The sequence below is a fragment of the Cryptomeria japonica genome, chromosome 9 (genome assembly GCF_030272615.1).
Source record: "Cryptomeria japonica chromosome 9, Sugi_1.0, whole genome shotgun sequence".
Taxonomy (NCBI): Eukaryota; Viridiplantae; Streptophyta; class Pinopsida; order Cupressales; family Cupressaceae; genus Cryptomeria; species Cryptomeria japonica.
The window spans coordinates 138,976,749-139,001,901 of record NC_081413.1 but is presented as its reverse complement, the minus strand read 5'-3'; the positions used below and the strand labels follow the sequence as shown (position 1 = coordinate 139,001,901).

General features: G+C 39.0%; 1 protein-coding gene across 10 annotated transcripts in view; it reads right to left on the bottom strand.

Moving 5' to 3' along the window:
- The window catches only part of LOC131060225 (uncharacterized), a 332,812-nt gene extending 307,873 nt beyond the window's left edge, over window positions 1-24,939 (bottom strand). For 3 of the 10 annotated variants that reach the window (XM_059211028.1, XM_059211029.1, XM_057993388.2), the window contains exons 1-2: window positions 24,784-24,939; window positions 15,811-15,897 (exon numbers count right to left, since the gene is read on the bottom strand). In XM_059211028.1, the coding sequence (XP_059067011.1) occupies window positions 15,811-15,841 (31 nt within the window). In that variant the 5' untranslated portion in view covers window positions 15,842-15,897; window positions 24,784-24,939. Of the gene's footprint in view, window positions 1-15,810; window positions 15,898-24,783 lie in introns of those variants that run through there. The other 7 variants (XM_057993389.2, XM_059211030.1, XM_057993394.2 and 4 more) reach the window with 7 other exon arrangements.
- Window positions 24,940-25,153: the final 214 nt, after the last annotated feature.

Genomic DNA, 25,153 nt, shown 5'->3' with positions numbered 1-25,153 from the left:
AATTAGGGTTTGTTACAACCATTACATAACATTTAATGCTTGACCAATGACAAAATTGTATTGCATGGACACATGTCCTCTCTAGAAAAATCGACCAATGGATAGCCGGGGTAGGTACATCGGAGTTTGTGCCACCTTCCATGAGTTAAGTACATTGAATCTGGACATGCTGAGATGGACCTCACTGATTGGAGAAATGATGACTAGGACGCCACCTCATTTGACACTTGTATCTTGGTAGATATTCATCTTGATGTTGTTGAGAAACTTGCTTTAATTAATTCCTCTGGATCTATTTTGCTTCTTCAACGAGCCCTTGTTCTAACTCCTTGCGTCCTTGATATGCAGGAAGATGATGTACCTTGCCTTGGAACGCTGGATTGAAAGAGGTCGCCCATGTCCTGGCTTGATCGTCCTGGCGAAGACCGTCCTTGTTCCGGCTTGATTTTCCTTGAAGAGACCTCCATTTGATGCCTACACAACATTTCAAAATTAGTAACATGATTTTGCAATACATAACATAAATTAGAGAGCAAATTTTAGGAAACTTAATGATAAGTCCTTTATTAATCATTTCCTAAAAAAGACTGAGCTAAGGCAAAACAAAATTCCAAAATTAAGGCAATGACAATCAAAATTCGAAATTAAAACAAGAGATCTTGCCATACCTTACTTGAGAGCTTAACTCTAAAATGCAAAATGAATAAAATTCGCCTAGGCGAAATTGAGGTATAAGTAGTCTTCAATGTTATCTCCTCAAAAGATCAATTTCGCCACCTTTGGATTTCAACGTGATCTTCAAGTCTTGCCTCTTTGACAATTCGCTCAAATGGATCTTCAAGTTCGCCTTAACAAATCCTCCTAGTCTCGCACCTTTGACGTGGTCTTCAATCCTTGACAAATTCGCTCCAACGAAGTCTCCAAGATATCGCACCACCTTTATTAGTAAACTCCAAATCGCACTTCTCCCTTGTCTTCCTTAATTCGCATGTAGAAGGATAAAATGATGATGTGAAAATGAAATCTTCCACTCCCCATATATAGCGCTTGGATTGCATTTATCCCTTAGGCCGACTTGAGGATATAAAACAATTTTTTAAATGATTTTTAAATGATTTAGCAAGGCCGACCTCCCTTTGTAGCGCTTCAAATTCGATTTTTATTAATTAATTAATTAATTATTAATGCCTTACGTTTTTAATTTGCAAATTTCGATTTTTAATAAAGGCAAAATAATTAATAAAAGATCAACGCCACATTAAATGCCAAATTAAATAGGATTTTCAATTTTTTATCGAACTTAGCATTTAAGGAAAATTTGAATTGCTTATTTGGCGCCAAAACTATGAAAATGAGAGGGACGTACCTCATCGCCCTGGTCCCTTGGAGAGGGACAGGAGCGATCCATGATTTTGTCTTGATTTTTGCATTTTTCACGTTCAACTCCTTCATCTCCACGTTCAACATTAATCATCATGATGAGCTCTTCGAATTTGATTGCCTTGCATGCGTTCATGAGTGTCTTTGGATGTTCATCGCCCTGGTCCTTGTCCAAAGGACAGGAGCAATCTTCAAATTTCCACGTCCAATATGCATCCTTTTATCTTCGATCTTCATTGTGATGTCCTCCAAACGTCGTCCCTTGCCTCGCTTAACCTCACCTTGCTTTGATCTTGAAGGAATATGAGTGCTCTTGATAGGATCGCCCTGGTCCTTGTCCAAAGGACAGGAGCGATGTGAGCTTTTTACCTTGATTAGCAATGTTTGGACGTTCAAAACTCTTGTATGTTATCTTCAAACGATGCCTTAGACCTTGCATTACCTTATGAAATCTTGTTCTTACGTAAATCTTGCACAAAATGACCAATGCATCTAACATCGCCCTGGTCCCTTGGAGAGGGACAGGAGCGATCTATGTCCTAGGATGCGAATTTCATCATTGTGACGACCTTTTAATGTTTGTGCTTGCTAAAGACGCCTTGAAATGTCCCTCGCCACCTTGTCTTGACTTGGATCGACCTTGAACTTGCATAGGAAGTAACATCACCATTGTATCGCCCTGGTCCCTTGGAGAGGGACAGGAGCGATCCTCCTTTTGTAGCCTTTACCTCACTTTGCCAGGTTCCAAGTTTATATTCAATGGACTCGTCCTTCTTCACTCCATTCGTCCATGCCTTGACATCATCTGTAACTTTGCAAGAAAAGCAATTATGGCAAAAATCGCTCTGGTCCCTTCCTGAGGGACAGGAGCGAGCTAGGCAGTTAGGACCCTAGTGGACGTCCAAAAAATCTTCAATTTGTATTCAACGCGTCCATCTCATGTTTTCCCTTATCTTTGTACGTAAACTTGTCCTGATTTTAGCTCGGATCTTGCCTAATGAAGGAAATCGCTCTGGTCCCTGGGAGAGGGACGAGAGCTACAAGGTACCTCGCCCTGGTCCCTTGGAGAGGGACAGGAGCGATTTTGCTCTTGTGGGCCTCATTTCACTTCATCACCTTCGAAAATTATATTCAACGGATTCGCAATGCCCCTTTCATTCGTCCATGCCTTGGAATTCATTGTAACTTGGCAAGAAATTCATCTTAGACAAAAATCGCTCTGGTCCCTCCCTGAGGGACAGGAGCGAACTTAAGCATTTTGGTCCTTTGTTGACGTTTGATAATCTTCAATTTGTCTTCAACGGGTTCGATTGACCTCCTTTCTTGCCTTCGAACATAAAATTTGCTTGGTCTTTGTTCAGGACGTACCTTATGAAGAACTTCGCTCTGGTCCTTCAGTGAGGGACAGGAGCGAAATTGACCCTCTAGGCAAAACTTCATCATTTCATTGTTTTTGATGAAGTCTGGATGCTCTATCATGCTCATTTCGTCCTTCACCATGCCTTTGATGTCTCGATTCGTCCAAACAAGGTCAGGAATGGCTTAACTAAGCATTGTCGCTCTGGTCCCTTGGTGAGGGACACGAGCGAAATTTGACTTTTCGCACCCTCAATCAGGATAATTTTAATGGAATATAACATTTAAGTATAAGTGACATTTCCTTCTATGTTTCTTCTTTCTTATACTTTAAGTTATATTCCATATATACTTTCAGGATGTTTGAGAGTGGTTTCGGACCTCCAGGAGTTATATTGCAAAATCTAGCTTTTGAAGGTTTTTCAGTTTCCAGACTTAGTCAAATTTCAGGGTCAGGACATTCCAGACTTAGCCAAATTTCAGGATCAGGACCTCACTCAAGCCGGACTTGCTTATCCATGCGATCTCCCCGACAGCACTTCAAGTTATATTCATTTGATAAAATGTACCTCTTTGGACCTTTTCACATCGTCAAGACGTTAAAATCTTGCAAGGACAAAGCAAAATTGGATTTGTAGCTACGGTCCTTCACTGAGGGACAGGAGCGATTTTTCCCCTGGAGGCATTTCTGTGCTCACGAAAATCTTCAATTTATATTCAATGGAAAGATCTCGCCTTTCTCCATCACTTCCAATTCGTAATTCATCTTGACCCTGCAGGAATAGTAAGATATTTGAAAACGAGCTCCCGTCCTTCACTGAGGGACAGGAGCGATTTTGCTCCTACAGGCCAAAATAACATGATTTTACACATTTAATCACTTCACAAGGCAAAAACAAATCATTTCCAATGCCCAGGATCAAATATCAAAAAAGTCAAAATTTGGTCAAAAATATCCAATTGGACAAAATTTACATTTCATCTTCAACACTTAGACAAATTTAAGCTCTGCATCAACATTCCAATTGAAAATTAGACCATTCTAGCGAATTCATTGCATTCAAAATTTGCATTCTAGAAAAGGAAATTCAAAAAGCTCTCAAAACTGACTGGATTCTGGCCTGAAAAGACGGTAATTAAAACCCTAAGGCTTGACCCTAAATCCAGACAACTAACAAACTAACAAAACCCTAAAAAAAGCAAAGCGAAAACGAACAAAACGAGCAAAAAACATGGGTCCCCATTTGCAATGGGGCGATGTGTGAAAACATCACAACAGCGCCCCAGCGGGGTCGAGGGGCAGCGCCCCTCGCGGGGTCCGAGGGCGCTGCCAAGACCAATTTACAACCTTCATAACCACACGTAAGTCCATGGCGCGCATCATTTCTGTGATATTTTAAGATGTCAAAACCCTTCTTCTCCACTCTAATATTTTCAGCGTCCTGGCTCAATGATTTTTCAATCTGGTCGTCGTCGTTTTTTGTTTTTTTTTTAAGTTTCCTCTGTAATGTCCCCGATGGCACCCCGGCCATACAACCTCCTCGTACGGTCAACAACAACACAGACACCTCCAATCGTACGGCCACCTTCCCGTGCGGTCAACACCCCTCCACCGTACGACTGTGTCTGTGTTTGTTTGTGCGGTGCTGCGTTTATGTCTCTGGTGGCGGTGATGTCCACCGCACGGTGGTGTCCACCGTCAGTGTTACCCAGTGATCCCACTATGGCTTCCTTCTTTTTTTTTTCTTTCAACCGTACGATCACTGTCGTATAGACACGTACAACCGTACTTTTTTCCCCAACCGTACGGTCAACTGTCGTACGAACTGCGACCGTACGTTTTTTTTACTACAGCCGTACGTGTTTTTTTTCTTTTTTTTTTCCAATTTCCCAATTTAGTTGTCTAGAGAGTCGTCAGCTCGGGTCCCCTGTCTCTGGGATCGCCCTTCATCCTTCTTGGTTTTCCTCACCCAAGAGTCTCCCGCGTTGGTCCCATGCCTCTCGAGTCGCCTGCCCAGCCTCTCGAGTCGACTTCCATCCTCTCGGGTCCCCCTTCGGACTCTCAGGTGTCCTTCCGGCCTCTCGGGTCCCCTGCGTGCTTCGCGTGGTAGGGTTTCAATTTGGATCCGTTGGTGGCAAGTCTATTTTCAATGGCCATCCGAAGACCTGGAACCACAAATTCTACAGGGACCACGGTCTCCTTCCCATACATAAGAAGGAGAAGAATAATAAAGATTTTGAAAGCTGCGGCCTTCCACACAGGGTTCCAATTGTTGTCGACACAATTGATCTTCGAATTATCTACGTCACCGAGGTTTGGGGCGTCTCCCTTCCAATATTCTATGTATTCTGGCAGGCACACCTCCTCTATTACTTGCGCTAGTTCCTCTACTTCGAGCCTGTAGCTTTGGAACATTTCGTAATCCTCCATCTGCCAGTGGAAGACCCCGTTCAATGACCCCATCTCATCCTCAGAGCACTCTCCTAGTTTGAGAATCCCTTCGTCATTGGGCTCCCTGCAGCCTCGTCCTTCGTTCCTCAGGTTGCCTTCTCCTTCACCCTCCGATTCCGAAGATGATGCCAGTTCCTCACTAACTAATTGTGTCTCGAGGTCTATGATAAACTTCCTTCCTCCCTTCTCCGTAGACAGAGTGTTCTTCTTCCAGTTGTGGGTGGCCTTGGCTGCCACCAGCCACCCTCTCCCTAAGATCGCATCATACCCTTTTTTCTTTAGTGGGATTACCACGAAATCCAGTATGAAGGGTTGCGTCCCGATGGTAACTTGTTGGCCCATCAATGTCCCAATGGGTTTGATTCCATGCTGATCTGCTCCGAGCAGATTGAATGTAGATGGCCACAGCGTCAGCTTCCCCAGCTTCCGCCAGGTTTCTTCTGGAAGAACATGCACTCCTGATCCACCATCGACGATGGTATCGGTTAGAATGGTGCCAAGGATACCCATCTCCACAATGGCCGGGTTCCTTCTAGTGTTAACTGCCAGCAGCATGGGGTCTATTGCAGACCCCCCAGGAACATCTGTGCGGTGGTTGGTATTGGTGCGTGGTTGGGAGAGATTATTTAGCAACGCCGTTCGTAATTGAGGCATCGTTTGGAGGAGGTCGTGTACCTTCACAGGCACCTCCAGTTTTAATTTTAAATTTTGATTTAGTATAGCATCCTCCGCCTCCGGTCGGCTGGAAGTACTCGCCGTACGCCTTCGCCCTTTCTCGTATCTCTTTCTCAATTTCTTCCTGTGTTTCCTGTGCCCTTCGCTTCTCCATCTCCGGGTCTGGGCACATTGTGTGTCTAGCATGGGCGCGAGCTACGGCCAGCACTTCCTCTTCTTTGGTTTCCTCGACATTGAGCAAGTTGACGTCGGACTTCGGGCAGGTGGTGTCTTCGTGGTCTCCCAGTCCGCACCATTTGCACAAATATTGTGGGGCCTCTCCCTTCGGGCAGTCTCGAGCGAAGTGCCCCCACTAGCTGCACGCTCTGCATTGTACCATCGGTCGACCTTTGGAGTCATATTGGATCCGGCTCCTTGTGTTGTTATTGTTGTTATTGTTGTTTCGGTATCCGCCAGATGATGCACTATTGTTGGCGGTTTGCGAAGTTCCGACGGCTGGCTGCTCTTGCGTGAAGAGAACTTGTTGGCTCCTGGTTTTCATATTGTATGGACATTCCTTTGTCAAATGTCCCGCAATTTGACAAATGTCGCAGAAAGCCTTCTTGGGGCAGGACCCCTTGGTGTGTCCGTCACTCCTACAGTCGGTACACCACACGTCGTTTTCTTTAGTCTTACTTGTACTCCTCTTCATGGCTTTGAATTCTTTCAGCATTCGTTCCATGTCCTTTTGGAGAGCGTGCACCTTTTTACTTGATTCGCCACCGCTGCTGCTTTCCCTGTTAGAGTCTTCATCGTCGTCAAATGAGTATTTATTACTTTTCTTCTTCTTTGATGTTTTGTATTCGCTCTCTAGGTCCATCGCCCTATTATAGGCATCCTCATATGACGTCGGGGGTACAATTTTCATCTTTTTTCGTAGGGAGGATTTCAATCCTTCAACAAACCATCGTTTCTTCAATCCCTCTGCTAGTTGGCTTTCCATTTTACCCAACAATTCCTTCAGCCTCCTGCTGTATGCCCGTACTGTCTCCTTGGTACCTTGTTTGGTACTATATATCTCCGTTACAATTTCATTGTCATCACGGAGCAACCGAAACTCCTCCGTGAATTCCTTCTGTAGATTGGCCCATGTGGCCACTTTTTGCTTGTCCACATCGGAGTACCAATCTATGGCAACTCCACGTAACGTGGCTGGGAACTACTGTACCCAGTCATCCTGGTCTGTCACTCCATTGGCGGACCAAATGGTTTCACATGTACGACAATGCCGTAAGGGGTCTTCCTTGCCGTCCCCTGTGAACTTTGGCAAATTTTGTTTACTCGCCATCCCGAGTCGTCTCCCTAGGGGTGGCTGTGCCTGTGTCTGTGACCCTGCGCTGCTTCCTCCGGTGGCGCCAGTGGTGTGTCCTGCGTGGGCAACTGGAGGTACGGTGTTTTGCCTGTCGTGTGTGGCACCTACACCCGTACGGTTGCCCTCCCCTTTGCTCTCACCCACGCCCACTCCTGGTTCCCGTTGGTGATCTTCACTTTGTGGTGTAAGGGATAAGTTTCTGAACCGATCCCAGGTCTCTTCGACTAGATCTCTCCGTAACCTTGTTTCCTCCAGAAACTCTTCGTGGCTCCGCACCCTGCGATGTTCTGGCGATGCATAGAAATTTCCGTCGGCTTCTGCACCCTCCGTGACACCTCCTTGGTTCCCCTCGGGCCACCCTTGGCAAGTTGCCTCAGCCTCCATCTACGTTCTACTTGTTGCTCCAGAATCAAGGCCCTCTGCGCGGCCTCCCACTCGTCCATTTCTGCTTTTTTTAATTCTATCTTTATTTAATACATTGGGCATAAATCACTTCCGTACATAGCAAGCACACGCCATGTACACAAAAAAAAACTTTTATTATTTTTCCTTTCGGCCACAATTTATCTCAACATTGTGTCGGGATTATTACAGGGTTCAATTTCCCCTTCATCGATTGCCATCACGCTCTGCGTCCCACGATGATTGTTCCGTTTGCGCGTCGTCAGCCTTTGGTTTAATCTCACCGACGGGTAGGCCCATCATGTCCGTGCGCCATCCGCGTTTTCCGTTCCCGAGTACATCTAGGCAACGGCGCCAAATGTTTACCCTCTCGAGTGAATAACTTAAAGCACACAAATAAAACACGTAATGCAGAATAATAATGCCATAGATATCAGATGCAATATATCAGATGTTATTCCATTCCTAAGTGTCCTACACAAGTTACATTCGGAAGTATATAAAGATGCCGAGGGGGTGGGAGCTCCAACCGTCGCACCGCAACTACCACCCCTCGGTTGCCAACTAACCAACACAATTACAACTTAATTAACTAGTTTTATTTCCGTGTACAATATTGCCGCCAACACCCTCAATGCTTGATTATTATAGTGTTGCAAAATTAGCTTTTCAAGCATCCTTAGAGTTGTGTTCATGGTTCCTATAGTGTTTACATAGTATGTCTTCCACAACAATAAGAGGTGTTCATAGAACAAAATCTAGGTTCTTCATTCCCTCAATGCTTAGCTACAATATTCTAGTAGCCATGGCCTCAAAGAAGCATAAGAAGCCTGGAGTAAGAATTGTGTGATTCTCCCCTATTTAAAGACCTCTTCTCCTCCACAAGAAAACATAGAAATTCGTCACAAGTCCACTCAATTTTGTCTTAAATGAAGCCATAGAGGTTTTTGCAAACAATGTTTGCACTCTTGGAAAAATTAAAAGAGGATCTAAACCAAAGATGAAATTGAACTTGAATTAGCAAGTATGCAAAGCTAAATTGGTAACTTAGGATGAGGCATTCATATCCTAATAAACCTCACTGGTGTAAAATAGTCATGTTACTACAACAATGTTGTTAGATTGTGTTGGGCAATTGTGGTCATGAAGAAAAACTATTGATGCTACATGTTAGGAAGAAAGAAATGAGAAAATCAACTAGGGTAAGAAGCCTAGTACAAGGTCACAAACCCTTGATCATTTCTAGCATGATCATATAGTGAACAAGAATCATATGCTAGTCATTGCTGCTCAATAGTGCAAGCACAATGCAGCACATGCCTACCTACCTAGTAAATACATGATAATTATGTAATATCTACATATTGAATATAAAGTAAGAATGTATTAACGAATAGAAGAGAATGAATGAATAGGTTGATAGGTTATTTATATGTGTATTATAGTGCACATTTCACAGGACATGTCACGTCAAGGTGACAAGTCTTCTAATAATGATTATTAATAACCAAACAGGCCTTTTTAAGTCTATAGCATGCCATCCTATGATGGAAATAATCAAGCAACAAGTGATAGAGTGGAATGGGATGGTTAAAAGAAGAATAAAAAATGAAAGAGAAAGGACGTCATGGGGAAAGTAAATAGAGAGGGGGTGAAGTAAACATAATGTTAAGAAAACTGTCTATTTTTGGCGAAGGATATCAAAAGATAAAAACTAAGGAAAAGAACAAAAATTGAAGCACATATATCAATAGTGGGTATTGAGCTCACAATATGTAGGCAAAAGGGAACCTTACCAAAAGATGGGAGAGAGGGAGGGTAGTTGTGTAATTTAGAGAAAGTTGCTTTTTTATCCTTGGTGAGTACTATTGTCATTATATTACACCCTTAGTCCATCAATGAGAACCGATCATAGAGATGTTCCATGGACCAGCGTTGCCCTATTTCATCATGCGCCAAGTCAAGAAATCAAGAAAATGTTGAGTGTTCTCTTGTCATGGGGCAGACTTTGGGCCTTCTCCCTTTCCCCTTGCATCTTGCCTTCGTACCTTGGAGTCCATTGGTCCTTTCTCCTTCCCTTTTCCTTCTTAGGAATTCCTGATTTCGAGATTTGGGGAGCCAATCTACCCCTTCCCTTTTTGGGAAGAGATATCCTGTCTCCCCAAACCTCAAAACCCAAACTTCCCTTCCTTTCCGGACTTCGGGATTTGGGGAAACAGTCTACCCCTTCCCTTTTGGGGAGCAGTATCTTGTCTCCCGAAACCCCAAAACCCAGACTTCCCTTCCTTTCCGAATTTCGGGATTCAGGGAATCAGTCTACACCTTCCCTTTTTGGGAAGAGGTAACCTATCTCCCTGAACCCCGAAGCCCGAAATTCCCTTTGCGGATTTCGGGATTCGAGGAATAAATCTACACAAATGTTGTCATTAACTGACAGCCTTGGTCCATCAGTGAGAACCAATTAGAGAGATGTTTCCATGGACCAACGTTGCCCCAGTTGATCAAGCGCCAAGTCAAGAAATTAAGAAAATGTTAAAGTGTTCTCTTGTCATGGGATTTTGGGCCTTCTCCCTTTCCCCTTGCATCTTGCTTTCGTACCTTGGAGTCCATTGGTCCTTTCTTCTTCCCTTTTCCTTCTTAGGAATTCCCGATTTCGAGATTCGAGGAACTAGTCTACCCCTTCCCTTTTTGGGAAGAGGTATCCTGTCTCTTGAAACCCCGAAACCCGAACTTCCTTTCCTTTCCAAACTTCGAAATTCGGGGAATCAATCTACCCGTTCCCTTTTAGGGAAGAGGTATCCTATCTCCCCAAACCACAAAACCAAGACTTGCCTTTTTGGATTTCGAGATTCGGGGAATCGGTCTAGACTCTACACCTTCCCTTTTTGGGAAGAGGTATCTTGTCTCTGTTGATGTGTTTTTTATGCACTTCATACACAGAATAAAATACCAAGATATCTTATCCTCTCTTGAATAAAATCTCCACTTATGCTAAACTTCGTGATCATATGAGGTGACTCCAAGGTTCCAAATGTTAGGTATTGACGTGTAGATAAGCTCAATGGTTTGATGTGATATTGTTAGAATCACAAAGGGGACTTACATTTATACTTGAACTTTGATTTGAACTCTTTCAATGTGACTGGAATTCAATCATCTGATATTCCAATCTTATGATGCTTTTCTCCTAACTTAAACTCAAATAAAAATGGATAAAAGGAGGAAGGGTTTAAAAAGACCAATCTATTCCTAGAATGTAAGAAACTATGAATGACTTAGTGAAACTCTACTAGACTCTACTTTGCCATGCAAAGAACAACTCCACAAAGCTAGTGCGATCTTCTAAGGTAAGCAAATGACGTTCAAATAACCATCAACAACATAGACACCATCAATGTGATGCATATCAATGGGTGAGTGGCAATCGAAGTTAAGCTTATGTAAAAGTTCAATTGACCACACAAAGTATTTAGCAATCAGCAAAATACAAGTAGTATGAACATGCAAATTTCACCATTAATCTTTCACAACAACTTCCATCCATATAATCAACATGAAAATCAATGAGAAGTAGACCATGCAAATGTTGAATCAACACATGAAGTTCACCATATCTTCAATGAAAATAATATGCTTCTTGCAACAAAGTTTTGGCAACAATCTCCTTTTCTCCTACTCTACTCTAGCTATATGCTATCAACTATTGATCAATACTTAACTATTAACCTGCTATTCACTATTATTAACCTTTACAAATGAGGAGAGCAAGTCTTTTATAGTGCTCTCAATACAATTGAATGGCTAGGATCAAATCCACATCAATGGCCAAGATTGAAAGATAGAAACCCTCATTAGGGTTTGTTACAACCATTACATAGCATTTAATGCTTGACTAATGATAAAATTACAATAAATGGGACACATGTCCTTCCTTGAATGCTGACCAATGAATGATGAAGCTTCTAGCTATTACAAGCAGATTCAGAACTTGCAGCCCCCCTTGGCCTCTAAACGTGAAACAAATAATGCCCAAGTATCTTTTTTGGGGAGTCTAGGAAGCCAAGAATGAAACCATTTTCAAAATCCAACTCCCTCAGCATGAGTGACAGCCATGAAAATAAATAGTCTTTTAAATGAAGCTTCTTCTTGGTTTGTTGCTAAAAAGAAGCCTCTCAAAAAATCTAATTCTGCCCCATTTTCCTGTGAAGATTATTGTCTTTTCTTGGCTGGGGCTTCCAAGAGGAACCTTGGTATTGCTGAAGGTCGTGGACTTATAATCCTAAATGGTCATCCTTGCATCAAATTTGCAGTTGGCTTCATCTAGGTACTGTTGTGACATTTTCACACATCGCCTCATTGCAAATGGGGGACCCCCATTTTTTTTTGTCTTCTAGGTTAGTTGTTGTGTCTTTAGCTATTAGCCTTTCACTTGCAAGAGGTGTAGTATCTTAGGTGGCCAAGAGGTAATCAAGTCAAGTCTCTCTATTTGAGTTGGAGCGAGTTCAGTTAGCTCTCAGGTTTTAAGGAATGAACAATATATGATGATCATTTCATTTGATCATCATCATCTGAGATAGAATCAATGAATGCAAGCATGAAGATCATCATGAGGTTGAGATGATTGATGCCACTTGAGGGCTTAGACTACGTGAGAGGGCTTTACTAATGACAAAGGACCCTTTGAATTGGCAAGGTGAGTGGCTTCTGCTCAAAATTTGGCTAAGTTACAATCAGTGAATTGGCAAGGTGAGTGGCTTCTGCTCAAAATTTGGTAATAGCAAATGCCACCTTAAAATCCCAAACTTCCTTATTGCATTGTCGATGACCCCCCAAAAACCCCGATCCCTCAGTCAATGACTAGGCAAGAGTCCGATCCTTTTTGTGCTATTGTCAATGCATGATTGAAACCCCGAACTTAGTGTGCTTGCCAAAATCCACGATGAAGAGCATCAATTGGAGCATTTATGATTAAAGGAGGGGCCCACTTGGAAATAAACGTTTCATTCCAAATTTTAAGAACAAAACAAGTCGGTCACCCCACACATTGAAAACAAAATTTTAAGAAAAATAAATAAACAAAAACAAGTTGGCTTTTGTTATTGAAGATGCATCCCTTCATCTCCTATAAAATGGAGTTGATGATCACTTCGTTCGATCATCAACTCAAGCAAATTTTTATCTTCCTTCATAAGCAGTGATCTTCATTCAGCAAATTTCTTCTTGCAATCACAGCAATCCTCATCCAAGCATAGCAATGTCCTTCAGCATCAAGACATTAGAGAACTGGTTTCTTCATTTAAAAAGCAGCGAACTATCAGCAAATACAAAGATTACAGCAAGCTTTATCAGTATCAAGAGCATCAAATTCGGTCATCATTCCCAGCAAGGAATTCAAAATCCAATCAAGTATTCATGAAGGAAAAGGCCTTGGAGAACAGAACTGCAAGAGGATATCATTTGGGAGAGAAATATAATGCAGAACAGACCAGTCTTGGGTAGATTTGAGGCCATAAATTAGACATTTCCAGATCTGAGAAAGAACATCATTCCCAGAAATGTCTGATTTTCAAACAATTTCCAGAATTTTCAAGCTTATTTCCAGATTTGAAAGGGTTTTAAGAGGTACGAAATTTGGGAGATGTCATTTTCATTTCGGTGTCTTGATTCAAATTATGTTTCGTTTCAGGTTTGACGCAAGGTGGCATGAGGAATCAGCCATATGGGGAAGTTTAAAGTCGAGGCTTAGGTTATACAAGAACGTGGCAGGGATGGATTAATATACAAGGATTGCTCTGCAAACACGAGGGTGATTGAAAGAGGACTTCAACACAAAAAAAGAAATTCAACAATGCAAGTTCGTCAATACATTCAAGGAAGCAGCTGTGACATCAAAAGATTCACTCCGAGGAAAATCAAGAAGAATGCTACTTCACAAGCAAACAACAAGAATGCAAAGGAGGTCCACATCAAATATAGCAATAAGGCAGAATTCCAAAGCAAGAAGATGAAGAGTGAAATGATCAAGAAGAGATAAAGCACAAAAATCACAAGAGCAAGCATGAGTGCACAAGCTAAATGAAGAAAAATTTCACAATCTTGAATTTCCTCCAGAAACCCAAGAACCATTGCTAGTATAGTAATATGGATGCTCGAGGGCAGAGGTGATCAAGATAGGAGATAGTTTCAGAAGAGTTAATCATAGTTAAAAGATGATGCAATTTGGGAATATCTCCCAGCATCATCTTATTCCCTCCAACATCACTGCAAGCGCTTGGAAATGTTGAGTATCAAGAGATATGCCTCATTCATTTACAACTTGTGATGAGTTACAATGAGCTAGCTAAGGCGGCACCTAGTCATCACTTATACAATCACATCATTAGCTAAGGCATCCAGATTCAATGTACCTGACTCATCCATCATCCAAGGAGGATAACTACCACATGCGGACACAAAATTTGAGATACCTACCCTCATCATCTATTGGTCAATCAGTCAAAGAAGGACATGTGTCCCACTCAATGTAATTTCATCATTGGTCAAGCATTAAATACTTTGTAATGGGTATAACAAACCTAAAAAGGGTTTGTATCTTTCCATCTTGGCCATTGATTGTGAATCAATCTAAGCCATTTATTGTAATGAGAGCACTATATAAAGCTCCACTCTTTCATTTGTAAAGGTTAATGGTTTAGTAACAGACAATAGTTGATAGTTAGTAGAAAGTAGCAATTAGAATAGAGTGGGAGAAGAAGGCAAAGATTGTTGCCAAGACATTGTTGCAAGAAGCATGTAAATTTCATGGAAGATATGGTGAACTTCATATGTTGATTCAACAATTTGTATGCTCTCTACTTCTCATTTAATTTATGTTAATTAGATGAATGAAAGACTCATGTGTATGATTAATAGTGAAGCTCTCATTGTTCATACTACTAATATTTCATCAATGGTGAAGTATCTTGCGTAGTCAACTGAACTCATTTTAGCCAAGCTTAACTTCAATTACTACTTCTTCATTGATATGCTTCATCTTGATGGTATCCACGTTTGTAGTAGTGATTTGAAAATTATCAGCTATCCCTAGAAGATTGCACTAGCCTTGTGAAGATGTTCATTGCATATCGAAGCAAAGCTTAGTTGAGCTCAATTGAAGTTGTCCATTATCTTGCATTATTAAAATTAGATTAGCTTTCTCAACCTTTATCCATTTTTTTTTTCCTTTTTTCAAATCAAGTTAATTTCCATATTCCGACAACATTCAAGCATTCAAGATTCAACGTAAGTCCCCTTGTGATTCCAACAAAATCACATCATACACATTGAGTCTATCTAAGAGCACGTCAAGACCTGACATTCGGAACCTTGGAGTCACCTCCTATGATCACAAAGTTTAGCATAAGATAAGATTTTGTTCAAGAGAGGATAGAGTACTTAGTATTTTATTCTGTGATGCATAGTGCATAAAAACACCATCAACAGGTACTTCCACCAATAACTATGCTGAGGCTAAAGCTTTGAGTTTGGGAATGTTTCTTACACTTAAAGTAGGTTCCAATAATTTGAAGGTTTTTGGAGACTCCAATCTGATTATTAAAGCTGTTAATTTTGGTCAGTATAAGAGGATTGATCTTCAGCATATATACAGAAAATTTAACAAAGAGGCTGATAAGATGGTAAATATAGGGATCACTCTCAATCCTAGACAGTAGCAAATATGGCGTTTCCATAACATGTAATCGTTCCTTTTGGCATCATGTTCCTTTGGCTCTCTCTGCCACCATCCTCTGGTATATTGGATATGGACTGGCTTTGGTTTTCTGTTGTTGAGGAAATGCCAGTCCTCTACTGATCTCAATGCCCTTTGGTCTTCTGCATCAGATTCTGGATGTTGATTGTTTTTGTTTCTCTGATCTTCGTAACTGATCCTTTTGTATACTCTATATATTAATATAATCTCTTCTTTCTACTAAAAAAAATTTTTAAAAAAACCTGAATTAAAATTTTGTCTGTATGCAATCAATGTATATAATACATAGGATGTACAAGCATTCATGTGCAGGATCAAACAACCTATAACAACACTGATTTTAGTTGAAATGATATTATTTATGTGTAATACTAATTAAAAAAGGGCTAAATGTGCACAAATCCACTAGCAATTAACAGTGACATCTAACTTTTCCAGCCGTACCTTGCAAAAGCAGAATGGAAATCGTATTCATGTTCTACATGCTGCCAACATTCATCATCAATTTCCTTGTCGTCAGAAGTTGCTTTCCTTTAAAAAAAGGAAGATACATTAACTTCTTCCAGAGATTTTTACAAATATTAATAATAGAAGCTAATAAGGATGGAATCGTAGCTTTATTTGGCCTTTTAAACTATAGTGAGTTTGACATTACTAGATTCAAGTACTTAAAAATTGAAAAGATAAAGACAATGCCAAATGCCTTGTATCCATTTTACCACCCAAAACTGTTTTTCACTTCATTTGACAAATATGCAGACTAAAAGACTAGTAATTACGGCTTAGATAGTACTCGTAAGCTTGCTACTTGACTAAACATAATAACTAGTTATGTTTATAACACAGTTGTTACCTGCACTTATTAAAGCAGTAGTAAAATGATAAAAGAAAAACTTTCATTCAACCAAGACTTCAAGGTGCTGTTTCAACAAAACATATTCACATCATACAAATTGTTCGTCTAAGTCATGTCAACTGCCACAAATTGGAGGGTGAAGAAGTGGATAGAGTTCATATATCAGATGCTTGAGACTTGTGGTAATTATTTTCACCATCCAATTATAGAATACTAGCCATTTGTCTAATTTCATTTCAATTAAGCAGCAACCTCCAGAAAAACATCACAATATACTATTTTTACAATCAACTAACAAAGATGGACAATCACTTAGCTGGTATTAACACCATTGCAAACACGCCATCATTTCATTGAAAACCAAATATACCATGTGGTTTCTCACAAGTTGATGGATCCCCTCAGTTTATACCAAGCAACATTGTGGTTTGTCCCAAAATAATGTCCAAGCACCCCGGGTTCAAAACAAGCACGGAGAAGGTACTTTTTAATCAATTATATCTCCATAATTATCATCATGTTTAGAATTTGAAACTCGATCCCAAAAAACAGTGAACTATCAATCAAAAGTATTCAAAAGACATCACTCACCTGATAAAAAATTTGTAGTTGAGCTCCCATTTTACATATTCAGGATGTCAATATGTCAATTCAAGATTATCAAGCAAGTTCTTGGTGGGAATTTAGAGTTTTGATTAGACTTGGTATCCCTATGGCTTATCCCTCTTCCAATGATTACCCTCACGAATATCAACTTACTAAATGGGAAAATCCCCATCTGGACTTGGTTAAAATTAATGTTGAAAAAGAAGTTACAAAAGACAATTCTGGAAATGCTAGCATGGAGGGTGTTTGTGATCATAATGGCAAAGTCAAGTCCTGGTTTGCGGTAGTCTTGGTGGTGGTTCTATTACTTTTGCTGAGGCTATGGCCATTTGTCAGGCTCTTTTAGAAGCTAAGCTAAGGCATTCTTTTACCAATATTATTCTGAAATGACTCTAAAATCTCGGTTGATCATTTCAAAAGCAAGTCTTCCTCTCACTTCTAACAATGGCGGCTATATAAATTTAAGAAAGACATCAACATCCTCATTCATGTTTTCAATGCTGTTAACTGAAGTCTGAAACCATACTAAAAGGGAAGGAAATCAAGTTATTGATTTTTTAGCTAAATCAGCTTCTAATTATGACATCAAGGTTGATACTGGAAATAACCAAGATTGCTCTGTCTAGGACATGAGCAAAGGCTTTAGTGATTTTGTGAATGTCAACTACAATGCCTGTCTGGATTCTTGATTCCCACTGCTGTATTTCTTTTGCTTTTTTGAACATACAAGCATAGGTTACTTCTAATACTCAGAGCATGTACAATCTTCAAGGGAACAAGTGCTTATGCCTTGTCTATGGGATTTGGAGAGTTTCTCCATCTTGATGATTGTCTATTTTCAGTCCATCTGGGTTTTCTTGATTCTCCGGAATTGGTGTACCATGAGTAATTCGAAAACTGGCAAGCCTACTTTGTAACCAGTTGATTTAATTTTTTTTTGTCTTTTGAGAAAAAAAAATATATCAATTCATATCAATAATCCTAACAAAGCACAAAACATATTTTGCATCTAGAATGCCAAAACTTTACACAAAACTAATTGTTTTGATACATAATACTTTGGAAACCATCATGCAGTTTAACTACCAACAAAGAATGTCATGATATGAATGGTTTTGTGTTATGATCATTAATATCAAGTTAATTTGACAGTTGACTGATATAGTGTGTACTCATAATCATAAGCGTTGGTATTTTATTTTTGTTTCATTTAAGTTATATCTAAATATATCTAGATAAATTGTAGTCCTATACGTTATCAAAAACAGCAATTAGGCTAGAATATTGGAAATGAGAGCAGGTAGAACAAGGCCAGAAACCACATGCATAAAGCCTTCTGCTAAGAAGACTTCATGAGATAGGCATAATTTATAACTTACAAACATTAGTAATGAGAAAGTACTCTAATCAATTTGAAACTTGGATCGAATCTACCATCCACCAGAACTACACCCCACACTGATTAAGGCTGATTCTGGGAAGCATTCATATGATTAGCATAATATAATGACTTTTTGCACCCAAGAGCACACTAAGCTTGTCTCAAGTTTATCACTTTAAAGCCTAATGCTAAGAACACTTCATCTGATTTGTATATTCTGGATTTTATTGGAAAAGTAAAAACATCAACTGAAGCTAGGCTAATTTGAGTCCTAACTAGTTAAATGCAATCAACAAAAGCTGACGCTAACAAGACTCCATTCAATTGGCATATCTTGGTGATTTTTCTGTGGGTTAAGTTGCCATATAAAGTTTGAAACAATCTTAACTCTTTATTATGATAGGAATGGAGATTATGCAATTCAGATAGGTGAATATGGCTGAAAATTGATGTGAATTAAAGAATAGATTCAAATTGTTATGATATGTCATATCTAACATGCTTTTTGCAAATACCCTGTTAATGGGATAAGCAACAAAGATAAAAAGACTCAAAAAAATCAGCAAAGGAAGTGCAGGTGTGAGGAATTATGAGCTTCAAGCTTAACTTCCACGGTGCCTCTAAAGGGAACCCAAGCTATGCAACAAGTAGATGAGTGATTAGAGATGTTCAGGGGTCTCTAGTGTTGAGGGATTCTTTTCTTTTCCCCAAGGGATCCAAGAACAAGCAGAAGCCTTGGCTCTATTTGTGGACCTTACAAAAAAAAGAAGCTGAAGATCTAGAAGTAGTTGGTGAGAGGCGACTCCTTGTGATTATACAGGGAATAGCGCAAGGATACTTAGAGAATTAAAGGCTGGACTGCTTAGTTAAAGAAGCGGCAGAGTTGAAGGAGGCTTCACAGAAAATTAATTTTGTAGACAAATGTAAGGAAGCAAATGCAGTAGCAGATAGTCTGGCAAATGCAGGCATTGATAAGTTTCCTTTTTCAGCAGAGATTGGCTGAGATCCATACTTATGGACGACGCTGCAAGAGTACCTTTTAAATGTTTGCTGTTCAGGGGATTCTCTTTAAAGTTTAGGAAATATAATTACAATTTTTATCAGAGGGTTTAAATCATTCTCCTTGGTCGGAGTGTGTGGCCATGCTCATTGGTGAATGCAATTATCATTTTAAGAAATTAATTCCTTTTCAGGAAGCTTTAGTTGTAATGATAATGCAGAATGCTTTGGGAGGTCTGTCAAAGGATGGTGCGGCATGCTTAGGGAGGTTGTTGACAAATGAGACATTACTCCTGGAGCAAATGTATGTCGCTATCCCTGTCTTCCATTATTTTCTTTCTTTGTTCGAGCCACATTCAAAGCTGATGGTTTTGTTGGTTTATGGAGCTGCTGAGATGTTAGGTAAATGGAAATTTGTTGATCTCCGAGATTCTCCATAAGGCAATGTGGTCTCAAACCGCAGGTAAAAAATATTTTTGCCATCAATCCCCTTCAACCTTAAAGATGATGTCATTTGTGTTGAGCGTGGAAGTAGTGGGAAATACTCCTGAACAGAAGACATGAACTTCCATAGCCAGATATTTCCAACTGAATTTGACAGCAATAATTCAAGATGAGATGATTTAGGAATGGATCTTGCATACTCTAACAAGGAAAGAGGAGGATTTTCTTTTAAGGAGAAGTAAAATTTGGCAGAGGAAGAATTGAGGGCTGCCCTCTAGGTGGAAGCAGATAGTAGAAAGCGAGTTACATCCAAGTGCTGGTAGGGAAGTGCTCAGGTTGTAGAAAAATGCGGTGATCCTCGAGCAATTTTATCAAGAGTTTTCAAAATATGTCAAAAGTTTGAGGTTAGCTCATTAGGATAGGCACTTGGGTGGTGCCAGTATGGTTACTCTGCCAACACTAACTCAAGAAAGGTTTCATGGAGCTCTGAAGAGCCTGTGGTGGATCTCTTCAGGATGTCCAGCAAGGAGGTTATTGGTTCAAGTCTGGCTGATTCTAAAATAGCCCCTGAAGGCAGGGTGTGTGCTATGGTGGGTGCTTGCATGTCAGATGATATTGCAGATGGCAAAAACAGGTGAGGCCAGTCACCTGTTTATGTGTCTCTATGGATGGGTGTTCAGGTAGTGACACATTTGCCCACTTTGTGTGGCATGATTAGATTTGTTTCTGCATTATGTTGGGGCCAATTGTTTGTCCTTTCCCCCTTTTTGTTGATACGTTGGACTTGGCACTCCCCTCAGGGTTTGTAATGCACAGTTTTCTCTATTGTTTGTATATAGACCGCTTCTGGTTCTTTTGTTTATGGGTGAGGACCCCAAACAAATCCCTCATTTTACTTATCAGAAAACAAATAAATAAATATAAATAAAAACGTGTTTTTTGGAAATAATTCAAGAAGCTTGAATACAATGTGTTTTAAAAATATTTCTTTCTTTGGATAAATCTCATTATAAGACTAATAAAAATCAGTTTAGCAATGAATGAAAAATCCAGCTTCTGCTACAATGCTTGCAGCAGTTGGTGCTATCCAAAGATTAACCTGCTTCAAAAGTGTAAACACTAGTAATTATAAAGTACAAAGTTATCCTTAGAATTCCACACGTGTTTTAAAAACTTAAAAAAGTTAATAATCAAAAGATTCATAGTGTAAAGATTTAAAAATCTAAAAAATATATCATAAAGGCATCTATCATTTGTTTTTTTGCCCCTAAATGACAAATGCTCTCGTATATTGATATAGTATCTTGTCCATACACAATGACCATATATCTTCTAAATATAAGCTTAAGAAACACCAATTCTCGTTATGTGCTAGCAGGAAATTCCTGATTATAAGTTTACAATGCTCATCCAAAAGTAGCAGGTCTAATTGAGGCTGTGTGCTTTTATTCTTGTCTTAAGCTGTTATAGAGATGCTTATTCTAATGGATGCCCGTGCACACCTACAAGTAGCATGTATACAATATTCAATCCAAGTTATAATAGCAGAGGTCACTGGCTTCTACGCAATGTATATACACCGATTTATAAGAGAAATACAATAACAGTTTTTGGTCAATTGGTTTGGGCTCATGTGGTCAATCAAAGTGGCTTCGATGGCAAAGGTCCAAACTCAAATCCACAAAAGACATGTCAATTAAGTAACATACTGCATCGATACTGGAAGCAGCACCACTCAATTTTCAAGGCCAGTGGAATTCCAATGTAATAGCAACATAATAGATATCCCTCGGTCATGGTAACTATTGTAAATGTATATGCAATTTTCAATTTGAAGAACAAGTTATATATATATATACAATGTAGTGTACTTATTATTTCTTTGATTCACAATATAATATGTCTGATTTTTTCTTTACTGCAGATGGAGAGAGAACATTAATTGATTTCGATGCCCTTCTCCAAGCAAATGAATCGGGTTATATATGGCAATGAGGGGAGACCAAGTGTTACCTTGGTCGGTTATGTCCTTTGGACATAACCGATCAAGATAACCCTTGATCGCACCTTTTGATTACCCAAACAACACATTGCTAATTAACCCAATATAAATCGGTGCCATTACATGTTTCATATTAACCGATATGTGTATCGGTGTTAATGCATAACCCGATAATATATATCGGTAACTATGATATCCTTAACCGATTCCCAATCGGTGGCAGTTAAACAGGCCCGATAACTATATCAATCGGTGGCAATAAATAAACAAAACATACCCGATAACTAATCGGGGTATTACTAATAACATCCGATAATATATCGGTGGCATCATTATTAAGTGCAATTTGATAATTATGAAGGGGTTCGATATATTATAAATCATGCATATAGAAATGATGTATCAATATATATTAATATACATATGAAGTAATAATAATTACTTCATATATATATTTATACATCTCCAAGATCGAACATATATATCTGCATTAATGCCATTCTTCATTTGATGTAAATGGATCTGTATTAGATTTTATCTGACCGATGCTATTTGCATCAACAACTATGCTGAAGGTAAGCCCTCACCATGCTTAAAAGGGTGAAATTTATCAATAGAAGAAACAAGCTAAGAGTTTTGTAAGATGCCCTTGTATATACGGATTTGTGGTTCATAAACAATAAATTACAATTCTTTGTATGGATAGAATCTTATGGATATGACTGATAAAGCCAACAAGACAAGTCCTGATGAGAGATACTCTAGACTTGTACTTTTGATTACATTTAAGTCTGTGTACAATACAGCTACTATCTTGGAGCATACTGTCATTGATCTTGCCTCAAAAAATTCTCACATAATAACTGCCATATTTCACAGGTCGCAAGGATCTGAAAGATGAAAAATGTATAAATATAGCAGTCTACAAAATGTTCAATTTATAAAATAAAATTTACAAATATACATATGCAACTACATTCACAAAAAAGTAGCAGTATAATCAAAATCTATATGCTTGCCTAAGATGCTGAACTCCAACAATTTTGGTGTAATGGTTAGGGGAGACATTTGTAAGAGCAGGATCTAGGCTCAAATCCACATGCAAAGAGGCACATAATGCCAGCAGACATGTCAGGTTGTGGAGAAATCAGTTTCAGATACATTCAAGCATAACTTATGTTTATAAAATCTTAAGAATGTGTTCCAAGCTCACCCCACACCACTTAACAGTGACCCATAACTTCAACCAAGATCCACCAAGTTGAAAAGAAATACACGTATAGTTTTGTTTTTTAGTTTTTTATTTTAAATTAATTGTGTGAAGTTTTCACTATGTATTATCAAAGTTTTGAGCCCGCCTTCTTGACTGACCTTTAGGAGAGATTAGAGAATAATGATGTTCCATAGCTCTTTTCTATTTCAGAAGTTTCATTAATTTCATAAATTAGGTTCCACAGAATAAACACATTTCTGCAAGATTGCCCCATAAAGTGTTGCCTATGACATAAATAATCAAATTGTCCCAATCTGAAAAGACTGCATTGAATCATCTTGCCACAGTCCCAGTGCAGTTCAATTGGGAAAGCTCAGTTAGCTTCTAAGCTTTATAATACCGCAGAACTTTGTCACGAGATAGAAACCCAATGGCTGAAAGAAAAAATTGAGCATAGCATATAAGATTAGGGCAGAGGACACCTTTTTCTCATACATAAACTCAATGAATATCCATCAAAAAATATGTTAAAGTGGAATTCAGAATAGCCATGTGGAGACAAAATACAGGAAGAAGCCAACAACATTGTGACAACACTATCCCTCTAAATTCCACCCACGTATGATCATGAAAAGGCACACTCATAAGGGAAAAATTAAAACAGGGAGAGAAGGTATTTATAGCACAAGTAAGGATTAGTTCACAAAGACTCAGGTGTGAGATTCCGAATGACCTACCTAAATAGGAATAGGAAGAGCGGATACGTATTTTCAATGAATGATAGAAACAGAGAAACATTTCAACAAGAAGCGCCCAGCCTACGATGACATTTGGGTTAGCAACATAAAGGTAAAGGTGAATGTAATTTTCTAGGTCATCACCAATCGGGACATGAATATGGTAAATAAGACCCACTTTCGAAAGCCTACAAAAATATTGTTTCCAATTTAATATGTTTCTCATTCACCTTGTATATGTTAAAATTTTGTACTCCTTATTTTTGAGTCCATGACCAGATTGAGCACTAAACTTAAACTTGTCAGTTGTAATAGGGGCCTTAAAAGTGGACTCCGTTAGAGATCCTTTAAAGAAGTGAGAACAAAGAATCTACAGAGAATTTCTGGTACAAATTACTAGAAAAACCAAGCATCGTAATGAAGCAATTTTGTCGGGAATTTCAGTCTCATTGGGACTTGACACAGATAGGACATTGGCTGTCACTTAAATAGCTGGGTTTCATGGACGTAATTAAAACCATAAGATTTTTAAACCTTCCACCGTACATAATTATGAAACAAAAGACATCTGGGATAAAAAGAAAACGTAAATAAATTTTTGATCTATTGTTTTTGCTTCGCATTACTTGATCCATCATACAGCAGTGTGATCCAAAACGACGATGAATCAAAAATTCAAAGGAAAATCTATTCCAAAAGTCGTTTTACCAAAATCAAAATCATTTCAAGAGGGGTCTTGTAATGCCAAGTTGGAATGCTCGCTAGACCCGAGCTAACATAAAAGAACAACGAAAAAACCGAAGAAAATATTAAGATGGGGTGAAAAATTCAAAGGTGGCTTCTCTTTCCCATGGCCAAAATCGGCATATTAACAGTTTGCCTTATATTGGACAGAAGATGCCCTGATTAAAAGTTTGAATGCTAAATCAGACACCCATCTGTATTTTACAATCTAACAAAAGAAACCAAGACCAAAATGCAATGGTACCCAGTTTCAAGCCAGCTAAAGATCAATCGTAACTATTATAATTAAAACCAAATATTTCCTTCAATACATAACTCTGGAACTGGTTTACTGTCGCATTTCAAGCATCCTTCGTACATTCGATAGTGTTCAATTTTAAAGATAATTAAATTTATATATACATAGAGAAGGGGAAATTGTGAAGACTGACTTACATGGACATTGAAGACCTCTGTTTTGGTCGCTGTTTTCCCCTATCTAGAGCTCTGCCTTATTGACTTCAGCGTGACAGAAAAAAAATATTATAAACAAAAAATAACTTACCCTGGATTTTATGGGGAGTGAAAAATAAGTCGTTCTCAGAATTACAACGAACTCTGTGATAATACAGAAATATATATTATTATTATTATTATTATTAACGTTTCGTGTTTTAAGTGTTTTCTTCAGTTTAGAAATTTTAATTGTTAGGAAGAAAACAAATGGTTTTTTTCAAAAGTTAAGCAGAAAATACAAACAAAAGTAGTTAATTTTTAAAACCTTTTAATTTAACTGGCTTCCAAAAAATTTAGATAAACAAAAGAC